Here is a 12,896-nt window from a genome sequence, read left to right on the forward strand (position 1 = left end):
CAAATGTATATTTTACTTTAAATTTTCTAAACAAAATTTAAAATTTTTTTCGATTTACACGATTTCTCATAACAGGAACGCACCTATCGTGTAAATCGAGGGATAGGTGCATAAAGCATAAAAATTCGAGCGAATTTCTTTTCGAAAGGAGTTACATAATAACCCCCCAGAACACCCCTTTTGATAAAATAATTTTATAATTTGCACGGGTGGTTGAACACTATATCCGTCCATGGACCAACTGTATAAATGACAATACAATCAAATACATCATAAATAAATCACAAAAAGTAAAAATTTTGGTATGTTCTTCCAAAAGTTTAACAAAAGTTTCGAAAAGTTTAACAAAAGGTGCAAATCTAAACTGGGAACTTTATTTTAATTTTCTTGCGAAAATAATTTTATTTTTTTTATTCATGTTTTTTTGTGTTCTAGTCGGGAAAAAAATCAACAAATAGTAGTAGCGAATGCAAGAAAGGTTAAAATCACTGTGTGTTGTTAGTATTTTGTTTAAACTTTGATATTTTTGCAAATAAAGCTTTAGTATCTGTAATTTACTCAATAGTTTTATTTGTATAATTTCCTTAGCTTTTCTAAAGCCTTTTGGGAAAAGGTTTCATTCAAGATGATCTGTCCTAAACAGCCAGTGAAATGCGCATAGGAACTAGCTTATCCGCCAACAATAAATTTCAGTGAATTTATCAATAATTAAATTTTTAGAGTTAACAAAAATAATTTGAATTGTAGCAAAGTTATTGAACTCTGGTGTCTAGTCTTTAATGAATATAATTGGATTCAGTTCAATCAAAAAAATAAAAAAATTTAAAAGTTGAATTATTGCGTTTTGTTATGGACCTTCTCAACTGGTTTATTCAAAAACGTTGAACAGGTTAAAAATAATTTTCGACTGGCTAAATAGGTACTTACTGTTTGTAATACATAAGCAAATAAAAACCCTTTGAATAATTTATTTTAAAATTAACATTTCTTTATTTATTTAGGTTCATCTCATCATTTTATCATCAATATCATTATAGTTTTACAATTTTGTGATTTTTTTATATTAAATTTAAATTTATTTTATCAAGTTAATTTTATATTATTCATTTACAATGTGTTTTTTTTTTTTGTTATTTTAAACATAGTTTATAATTAATTTTGTTTTTATTCCATTAACATTTAAAATGCTTTGATTTATTACATTAAGAGGACAATTATTTTTCTCATGTGGATTGGTTTCTGTTGTTTTTTCCTTACAATTTTAAAACATAAATATAATTTATATTTATTTACTTATAAATACACATTTTTATATAAAGTTTTCATGTAATTTTTAGTTTAATACAATTATATTTTAATTCTTAAAAACAGCTAGTTATAATGCAAATATTTTCTTTTAATATTTTTTTTGTTAAATTTAATACAGTTTTAAATTAAATTATAAAACACAGTAAAATAATAAACAATTAGCTATACTTGTGTGTTTAATTTGTTTTATTGTATGTATTTACTTTTATGTTGTATTTTGCTCTTAATTTAACTATAAAAATATAATTAATAATAATTCTACAAAAAGTTTTTTATGGGTGTTCAAGTTTAATACATACTCCTCTTGCTTTTAAGGGGCATATTTAACATTTTACACTAAATATAACACATCCGTTTTGTCTCTGTTTTTTTCTAAATTTATTTAAGTTTTTTTTGTATTTTATTATATACTCGTAGTATCTGTAAGTTATTTAATAAATTTCCAAGCCATCAAGTTATCTTTGAGATAATAAAGTTAGACGTAAATATGCATAGACATTCTGGGAATGTTGTTTAAAATTTAGAGTAGATTTGTACCTTATTAATAATATTTGTAGAAAAGTTAATAATTGTACAACTAGAGATCCTATTGAGGTCACATGCACAATGCCTGTGAGTAAAAGTAATTTCGAAATATCAATTGTAGAGATTTTTGATTTGCCCGAAGAGAGAAAAGAGAGGAAGTTTCGTACAGTGGAGCCGGATGATAGAGTTACTGAAAAGAAAACAATATAACATTTTTTAGTAATGTTTCCTTAAATTGTGTAGTTAAAATTAAATAAAAATATTCAGGTTTTAAAAAATTCAAAATAATTTGTTTTAATATTTTTTTTCAATCGACCAACTACGCAGTGCCTAGTTCAGAAGGTAAAATGTATTTTGCACAGATATAAAAACGAATTTTCCTTGTAGTGTGTTGTGCGATCCCCTGTGAAATCGATTAAATGCAAATGAATTATGTAAACTACAATCCAGTATCGAAAGGACAATGAAAATTAATGGGGATGATCTTTTCATGAGAGATGTAGTCCATTTTAAGTCGTATATTCGTATAATTCCACGAGACTGAAAATCACGACTGAAAAAACAAAAACCCTTCTACAGAATTTGTTCATTATCTCATTTGCTTTAAATTAATATTGCTCTGCAAGTACCTTTAAAAGCGACTAGTCAAAACCAAAATAGGGATTCCCAGATTTTTACTTTCTGCTGTAATACATGATTAGTAATGAAAAATTAACTAGTAGATGTCAGATGTTGCAAAATGGCGTAAAGTTCAAGAGATGCCAGAATAGTTGAGAAAATAAGTGAGGTCAAAATGAAAAAAAGTAGTAGTCATTTTAAAACATCGAGGAACTTTCGGCACGGGAAGGCAAAGTCCGACTGTGCTAAAATTTTAACAGTCGTATTTTTACACCAAAAAGAACAATTCTAGACGTGAGCATCTATAACAACCGGAAATCGGTTTATAAAACCACCCTAATGTACAGGTATTTAGAGTTTATTACAACATTTCAATGGTAAAAATAATAGTTTAAACTGACTATATTTAATGCTTTAATTTAGGCTAAGATGGCGGCGAAAACTAAACGCCCAATTAGCAGTATGAAATGAATTTGACTCTGATGGTTTCTTTTGCTACTATCACCTTGTTGTTTGAAACCGAATATATATTTTGTTATTTATTTTCTAGTTTTATTTATTTATGTAACATTTCTATCGCGATATTCCCATGAACTTTTCATTCCCAATAGTTCATTTGGTTCCTAACAGCTGTTTACTGTCTACAAAATTCCATCTAAAAATGTCACAAAAGGGGAAATTTTTTCACGTGAACAAAGTTGATGAGCGAAAAATGGGAAAAGGAAACATATTTCATGTGAAATATTGATTCGCGATGGGGGTGGTTGTTTTACCATTAACAGAAAAATCCGTCGCATACGGTATTTCAATTTTATTTGTTTTAAAAACATCCAAAGATTGTGTTCATTTAAATATGACTAACTGTAGAGGAAAAATATGTGGTTTAGTGTAAGAAATTAAAAAATAAAAAAAAAACGATTCGCAAATTTTAGCTATTACATTACTTCCGTTTTATGTCACGTGCGATATACGCTTATTTCTATTTATTTTGTTCCGCAATGTTTGGAATGAACTTTTATTTTTTATTTCTGAATGGAACATAAATTAAATTAAAAAAAATATTTTTTAAGATATTCTTATTATGGCAAAATCTATTCCACATCATAAGCGTACAAATATCACGTACGGTGACATGGAACTAATCTGTACTAATTGCCAATAGTTTTATCTAATATTTGAAAGTAAGTATTTTAATTTTTAAGCCTCCATTTACGCGGTACTTTATTTACGCGAATTCGATATAACACGAACTCAAATTAGCAACCATTTTTTGAAATACGCGACTTTTTTTACACGATTTTTATATAACGCGGCAAGAAACGAAAAAAACACAAGCGAATAACAGATTTCTTTTTTGAAAACTTCGTTAATTTTTATGAATTTTTTGTTATATTTTGATCTCTTTTATGTATTCGAATATTTTGTTTTTTTAATTGACATTTTTTACTTCACTTTTGTTTTAAGTATGTTTTTAAAAGTACAAATAAAATAAGTTTACTTAAAGTATATATCGTTGCCTTAAATGCAAACGGACGTAACTACATTTTTATTATTTTTACTGGATACGTTATAAAATCAATAATAATAATAGAGTATTCTTGGCAATTGTTCAATCAATCAAAAACTCGATTTTGAATTTTTGTGTAGCTACGTCAGCTTTCATTTAAGGTGACGATATGTATGTATGTACATATGTGTTTTCTAGTTAACGCGATTTTTAGGTCCCAATTTCTTTTTTGTTATGTGACTGATGTATTGTTTTACGCGAAATAAAAATGATTGGCCACACAAAAGCATTTCGTTCTAAATTAGAACCTCGTTTTACGCGAATTTGATTTACACGCTAGTATGGACAAACCGCGTAAATAGAGGCCTACCTGTATATTACTCTTTAGGCAATTTTCCATTATAGCAAAATGTCTCCAAGTACATGTTAAATTCTATATTTTAAGTTTTATTATCAACACAGAAAAAATTATATTTCAATTCAAATATTTATCCCATATTGACTGGTTTCAATTATTTCATAATTAAGTCAAGTATTCGTGTGCTCAAAAACAAAATTTTCTGATATTTTGACAATTGAATATACAATTTTCTTTATTGGTTGAATTTTAAATACAAAAATTATTGAATAGATAATTTTCGTAATTGAAAACACATTTTTGTTATTTTTTGTGTTTTCAATTACGAAAATTAACGCATATATATAAAACTATAGTTAAATATGAAATTTTGTCTTTCTATCATGATTGCAACCCTAGCCGATTTAGTTTTGAGGTGCATTTACAAGGGGGAAAAATCCAAATTTTTCAGTTTTTGCAAAAATTTTGCCATTAAATAATTACTTTTGCAATTTATTTTAAAAGAATCGAAATGTGTACATAATTGTCGTTCTAATAAGATATAAAACACAAAAATTGGTTAAAAAATGTTAAAGTTATTATAAAATCGCACAAGAAATGTAGGAACAAAATTAACATATTTTGGGAAATATTAAAATAAAAGCTCATTTTTACTTAAAATATATCCATATTTACTTGTATATGAGTTTTTGTCTTCTTAGGATACCGTTAACCTACTCGGAGGTATAGCCAAAAAAATAAATTTTTTAACTCAAATTTCAAATTTTTAAAAATTTTGTTAAACAAATTTCAGAGTTTTTTAATCATCACATTGGGATTTATTAAGAACATAATCGGGAATAAAAATATGAAAAAGGTATGACAATACCTCTTACAGTTTTTCCGTACCTGCGATTTAAATTTTTCGATTTTCGAGAAAAACTAATTTTTTCGCCATATTTTGGCGAATGAGCCGAATTTCCTTACTGTTATGATTTTTAAGTAAAAGTTATTCAGAATATTATAGTCCAGAAAATTCTAAAGTTTTCCTGAAATCGGAAAACGTTAACCCTTAAATCGTGAAGGTCAAAGGTAAATTTTTTCAATATTTGGAATTTCTAATGGAAAAGTAGCGAAATGTTATATATTTTTGGGCCGATTTTGATGATTCTTTTAAATTAAATTACAAAAGTAATTATTTAATGGCAAAAGTTTTGCAAAAACTGAAAAAAATGTTCCCCTTGTAAATGCACCTCAAAACTAAATCGCAAGTCGGCACGGGTTGCAATCATGATAGAAAGACAAAATTTCATATTTAACTATAGTTTTATATATATAAAAAAATAGAGGGTATGCGTGTTTGCGTAGTGAATCAGTTTCTTTAGTTTAGCTTTTACATCAGATTATGAATGATTTCTCTCTGGATATGATATCAATATTGCACTTCTGATATAAATAAAAGATTTCCCCCCAAGCTTTAATCAACATTTTCTTTGATGGAATAAATTTCTAAAAATAAATGTTTGTCTTTGTTTAAAAACATAATATTTCTTTGAGAAATATTTATACAACTTACCTCTTGCCGGCACTGGATCTTTTTGCGGTGACCCCAATTCAATTTCCTTATATTCCTGATACAATTCACCAATTGTGGCTGTACATCGCAACACCAAACCGCCGCCATGCACTGAATTCATGCCATAAACACTGTGGCCATAAACCGAGGGATTTACGCTGCTGAAATGAATACCTTGCAGTTGTAATTTTAAACTAATGCGCGATGCAATCAAATTATCTATAGTGCGTATATATTGTGTCTCAACATTATTAACCTAGAAGCATAGAAAGATAAATGAAACATAAATTATTTGTAAAATCTTTAAGATTTACTCAAATAAACTTTAGCACAAGAAAATATAATTTAATTTAGAGTTTTTGTTTATCTAACAATATATTTTATGTTTTGTGTAAGAAAAACACCTTTTGCTCACACCAAAAAAACCTTTTATAGTAAACAAACAATAAGTTTTTTTAGTTTCCAACACGTTTGTTTTTGCCAGCTTTAGGCAAAATTGCAATGTTGCAAATTTTATCAACAAGGCCTTAAGCTGCAAGAATAAAAAAAAAAATAAAATGAAATTGTGAAAACCTCAACCCTCTTAGCGCATAATAAATGAAAGAAAAAATATATAATTCTACTAAAGCGCTAGAAGACTTAACATATACTATCATACTTACATACTAACATTATAAAATTGCAACAAAAAATAAAAAGATGTACTAACAAACTTTTGTAAACACACATACATGCTTTAAAGACACTTGGGGCATTTACTTGAATAATGTGTTGTATAGTGTTGCTATTGCTACAGCCGCTTTGTTGGTATTGTAGCAACAACTGTTTTTGATACTGGTAGATTCTACAAACTATGAAAGTATGAAGCAGTACTTAGTGGCAGAACATTGTATAAATCTTCTACTCATAATGCAGCTACTAGAAAATAACACGTTTAAAATGTACTGCATGTATGTAAGTTATTATGAGTAGTTAGAAGTGAAAACTACTGAAAACATTAGCTAAAATTGTTTATTTATAGGTACATATGTAAATGTACTATTAGGAAAAGTTACTCATCATGTTATTAATCTGATTTGATGGATACAGATATAACGAAAGGGAAATGTTCGATAAACAAATGAATTTCTGAAATTTTACCCTGATTCCGATTTCAATAATATTTGTTATATACATATATATTTTTTAAAAGGACATAACAAATTAAAGATTTCCAAAATTTCGAATGTATATTTAATTTATCGATTACGTATTTTTCTTCAAATATTTACCGTGTGTGACCCTACCTTAGTTATAAAAATCGGAAACTCTTTAATAGGGGACGGATTTATATGCAAATGCATGTTTTTTCTCGAACGTCCTAGTACAATGTACACGCAGAGAAAAAATATAGTTGGGCATGGTTACTGTAACCATTTCAATATTGTTACAAGTTTTTTAACTATATTATAGTCACAGTAACCATTTACATGATTGTGGTAACCATAATATGGTTAATTTACGATTCACATGATTGTCTCAACCATATATATGGTTACAGTAAACATATATATGTTTGTGACAACCATTTATATGATGAAGGACTTATCATATTATGGTGCTCTCGACTTAAGGCTTATCATAATCTGAGAACAACATATTATGATAAAATTATTCATCATAAATATGGTTGCCACAAACATATATATGTTTACTGTAACCATATATATGGTTGAGACAATCATGTGAATCGTAAGTTAACCATATTATGGTTACCACAATCATGTAAATGGTTACTGTGACTATAATATAGTTAAAAAACTTGTAACACTATATAAATGGTTACAGTAACCACGCCCAATTATATTTTTTCTCTGCGTGTAGACAAATTATTTATTATTTGCATATTTTGTTATATTTTACTTCAAAATACATATTTATATGCAAGTTATCCATGTGTTTAATAACATTATAATTTTTTGTCGTCAATGGGCAACAATTGTCTATACAAAAAGTTTTTTTGTCGAATTTGTTATACTTCTTGCGACATTGACAAACTGGCATTAAGTTATTCACTTCTCTAATATCAATTTAAAATTACACTATACAACAAAATCAAATTTGTTTCCAAAATTACAAGGTCCGAGGAATAAATTTTGATAAAGGAGACAAAAAAAAAAAACACGCGTATCGGCGTTTTGAAAGTTTACATCTGGATTTCATTTGAGGGGGGTTTAAAGTTTTCCAGCTCTGGCACATTGTTATTGGTAATCGGCAGAAACCATGTGATCCTTACGTTTTATATATAAAATGCGTTCAGCAAATTTATGTAAATTGTTACGGAGAATATTTTGGTAGAATATGTTAACCCTATAAATCCTTAAGGCATGGGTTCTTTTTGTCCTTCTTTTAAAAGGAGCAGAAAACACCATTAAAACACGGATTTAAGGGGTTAAAATATTCCGCAAAAATATTATCCGTGAATCATTATCATTTCAAAACATTTTGCTTCAAAAAAGTTTAGATTTGTTATTAGTATCAAAATTCATTTTCATTTCAATTTATAAGAGATTTCGTTATCGAAAGCTTCACGTAGACAGTTACCGCTCTTTACAATCATTTCTCAGCAGTTCTGGGAGACTGTCCTGAACTAGCAATTTTACCTATCATTTAGGGTGGAAACTAGTTACGTAACTAGCTATCTGACTAGTTATTTTAACACTAGCATGTCCTAAGCAGAAGGTCAATTTACCTTTTTGGATTACCTAGAGACAAATGCGCTACACAATTAAAGTTTAAAGTGACTACACTACAGATGACTTAAAGACACTTAGGTGATAATTTTCTTTACGCTAGATTTTATGGACTGTTTTCTCAGAAGAACAAAATTTGATTTCAAAAAACGTTAACTATTTAGTTACTGGTACAATTTTTAAACTAGTTACGTAACTAGCTACGTGACTAGATATTTTAACACAAGCATGTTCTAAGCAGAAAATCAATTGACCTTTTTTATTACTTAGAGACAAATGCGCTACACAATTAAAGTTTAAAGTGACTGCACTACAGATGACTTAAAGACACTTAAGTGATAATTTTATTTACGCTAGATTTTATGGACTGTTTTCTCAGAAGAACAAAATTTGATTTCAAAACAAGTAAGAAAGTATGGTCGGTCAAGCCAGACCATATAATACCCTACACTAAGTAAAAGAGCAAAAACATTTTTCTTTTAAAATTTCAATAATTTATATTCGTGAGTGATTTTCGGAAGTGGGCCTTATACGGGAGCTGCGACCAATTATGGACCGATCACCATGAAACTAGGTCGTGTGATTTATGTCTATATGAAAGTTAATTATGTTGAATTTTGTGTGTATACCAACATTTTTAAGAGGTTTATGCACGTTAAAGTGATTTTCGGAAGCGGGTCTATATGGGACCTATGACTAATTATGAACCGATCGTAACAAAATTTGGTTACATGAGTTTTGTATATATAAAACTTATTTGGAGCGGAATTTGTGGAGATACATATATAAATTAAACATTTATGACCGATAAAGTCCAATTTCGGAAGGACATTTGTATGGGGGCTAGGTGAAATAATCGACCGATTTCAGCCAGTTTCAATAGGCTGGTCCTTGAGTCGAAAAAATAATATACCAAATTTTATCGAAATATCTTCAAAATTGCGACCTGTACTCTGCGCACAAGGTTTACATGGACAGCCAGCCAGCCAGACGGACGGACGGACATCGTTTAATCGACTCAGAAAGTAATTCTAAATCGATCGGTATGCACTATGGTGGTTGAAGTTGTTTTGATTATTCTTCGAAATATTGGGAAACTTTCGCTAAATTTCAATATCACCTCATGCTTGCCTATAATTGATGAACATCTTTAGAAAATAGAATATGGCTTTTTTAAGATATCCCCTGTTGAAGGACATGTTAATAGTTCAATATCTTGTGTTTAGATGGAAATGAGTTTTATGAGAACATATTTTTAAATATATAGTACCATTACTGTGTGACAAATATTGTAAAAGTTAAAAAGTTATATACAATTGAAACTGCACAATTTTACATTATTCTTATATGAAATTTGAACATCGATAGATCCCAAACCATAGCAAATTTAAAAATTTTAAGGAACTTCTAATTTCGTATTACCAAAAATTTGTTTGGTTAGACCGGTTTTGCCTATATAAAATACCACATTTCACGAACTTATTTGGTGGTTGTCTATTATTTTGATCCATAATTCTGGTTCAGCTTTACCAAATGTTCCCATTTTCAATAAAAATCATTTCTGATCAACAAAGAATATTTAAGGAAAATTTCATACCCTAAAGTTCTTCGCTCTAAGAAGGTCGGACTGCCTGAAGGTACGATTCAACCGACAGACAGGCGTTTTAGAATTTTATATACAATAAATATACTTTTTGGTTTTAGGACCAATGACAAATTCAATAAAAATAGGGCAAAGATTTCAAAAACTTGTATGGAAATATTTTTAAAATGATTAACTATAAAAAACGAAATAAATTATTTACACCTGGTACTGGCTTACTTTGTGCCATTTCTCAGCCAAATACAAAAACTTGCATCGTTCTTAAAAATATAATTTTAATTGACCACGTTAGTGGTCACATTTTCAATGATGATAAAATTTGAGATTTTTTTTTTTTTGGCCCAACAAATTTTACATTTGTGATATTTTGGAAATTGAGTTTAAGTGCCAAACTGTGGTGTTAAATATTTTTTTGCACATGTATGAAAGTACACGCTTTAATACATGAGAATGTGAGTAGTTGTGTTTGTGTGTCAATAAAATAGTTGGAAGTCATTGTTGTTGTTATTGAATCCTTGCAGTAAAAGCACGCATGTTGTGCATGTGCAGTTGTTACCAGCTTTACCTGTGATTAATTTGCTTTTTTTTTAATCATACCATTACACACTCGGGCTCATACACATACCCAGCAATTCTAGGAGACTGTCCCGAACTATAGATTTTACCTAACATTGAGGGTGACAACTAGTTACATAATTAGCTAGTTGACTCAATTGATCCTTTTTGATTACAAAGGGTCTGTCTGATAGCTGGTCCAAAGTAGTCAATGCAAGGGATTCACACACTTGTTACATAGCGTCAGTTACCTTACTAGCTACCTAACTGTTTACATGATCAGCTACATAACTATTTATTTTAACGTGCACATAATTTACCTCAAATAGTCAGTTAAAAAGACATATCATAACAGTCCAAAAAACGATTGCTTGTTAACAAACCTTCCTCCGACAACTCTCCAATAGTGGTGGGTAAAATAACTACTTTCTAAAGTGCAGTACAAAATACACGTTTAAAGTGACTTCACTATAGGTTACTAAGAGACACCACAGTGACTATTTTTCGCGCTATGCTACGTGGGATATCAGTATACTTAAGCAAATATAAAAATAAATTGTATGAGAATTATATCAGAAATATGAAAAAAATCATAACTACCTTAAAAATGGACCTTTATATCATTGGATCCAGCTCACCAAAAACCGAACAAAGCACAAGTGTATTGAAAGCGGTATCTTGGAATGCATTAAACTTTCATTTTATTTGGCAGCATTCACAAAATACTCTAAAAGGGTTATTTTTTGAGGAGGTGTAGATTTTGAAATTAATCTACACTTCTATATGTTAAAAATTTAAGTAGATTGTTTTTTATTGAAAATCTGCTATAAATGCATTTGTCATAAATATGTAAAAATATATATATACACTGAGCCTCAAAAATGAGTAAACACCAAAAATTATTTGATTTTTTTAAGATAATGAAAATCCTTAAATCTATACATCGATTCAAATTTTAAAGTTTCTGTTTGTTGGAGATTGAGTTGAATAATAGATTCGGTTCTAAAAAAAAGGATTTAAGTCGGAATATAATGATTTTTGTGATCTTAAAAAAATCAAAAATTTCACTCACTTCTGAGGCTGTATATGACGTAAATTTCGAGTTAACAGCACCATTGAATAGTAAATAAGTGGTCGTGTGATGAAAATTATTTTTATGTATTATGACGACGTTGCAGCAAATGAGTGATGTATAACTACACAGGAAGCATTGGTTTTAGTTCCACAACAAAAACACATGCATACAGCTAGTCGTCGTTCTTGTTTGGAGTTGGGATCAATGATTTTCTTTTGAAATTATCACCCTAAGAACCAGTTGTAGAGAAGATTTACGAAGATTCATGGGAGCAATTTTAGAACTAGCTTATCGGTCAGTGATTTTTGTACCAAGTTGTCACGATAGGAACTAGTTTTAAAAAGCAGATAAGCAATTTCTAACTTTTCTATGATTAATTTATAAAATTATCCTTAGAAGACTTACCCCCAATAACACGAAGTCTGGTTATGTTTTAACTAATAGTTATACTGACAAACTGTCACTAATTTTAACCGACAGTATAACTATTCGTTAAGGAATAACCAGACTTCGTGTTAATGGGGGTTAGATATGTATATTAGGGTTACCCTTAATAAACGAAAGTTGGATTTTGGCCATTCTCACCCCCCAGTTTGGTGAACATTAGTAAAAGAAATCATCCTGAACAAATTTTAGGTAAATCGGTTGGGGTTAAGACGTGCCGCAAGCCCTCTGAAGTTTTGAGATGCATTTACAAGGGGAAAAAAATGCATTTTTTTAGTTTTTGTAAAAATTTTGCCATTAAAAAATTTCATTTGCAATTTCATTTAAATGAAAAGAAATGTGTACGTAATTGTCGTTCTAATGAGACATAAAAAACAGAAACTGGTCAAAAAATGTTAAAGTTATTAAAAATTCGGCAGGACATTACCGTGTCTAAGGCTACTACAACAAGAAATGTACGAACAAAATTAACATATTTTGATAAATATTAAAATAAAAGCTCATTTTTACTTAAAATATATCCATATTTACTTGTATATGAGTTTTTGTCTTCAGAGGATACCGTTAACCTATTCGCAGGTATGACCAAAAAAATAAAAATTTTTTTTAACGGCAG

General features: G+C 29.0%; 1 protein-coding gene across 1 annotated transcript in view; it reads right to left on the reverse strand.

Moving 5' to 3' along the window:
* Positions 1 to 1,763: 1,763 nt before the first annotated feature.
* The window catches only part of LOC135952301 (uncharacterized), a 155,856-nt gene continuing 144,723 nt past the window's right edge, over positions 1,764 to 12,896 (reverse strand). Inside the window, exons 5-6 of the mRNA XM_065502178.1 lie at positions 5,872 to 6,127; positions 1,764 to 2,023 (exon numbers count right to left, since the gene is read on the reverse strand). Coding sequence (XP_065358250.1) covers positions 1,764 to 2,023; positions 5,872 to 6,127 — 516 coding nt within the window. The remainder of the gene's footprint in view (positions 2,024 to 5,871; positions 6,128 to 12,896) is intronic.

This window comes from Calliphora vicina, chromosome 1 (assembly GCF_958450345.1).
Source record: "Calliphora vicina chromosome 1, idCalVici1.1, whole genome shotgun sequence".
Taxonomy (NCBI): Eukaryota; Metazoa; Arthropoda; class Insecta; order Diptera; family Calliphoridae; genus Calliphora; species Calliphora vicina.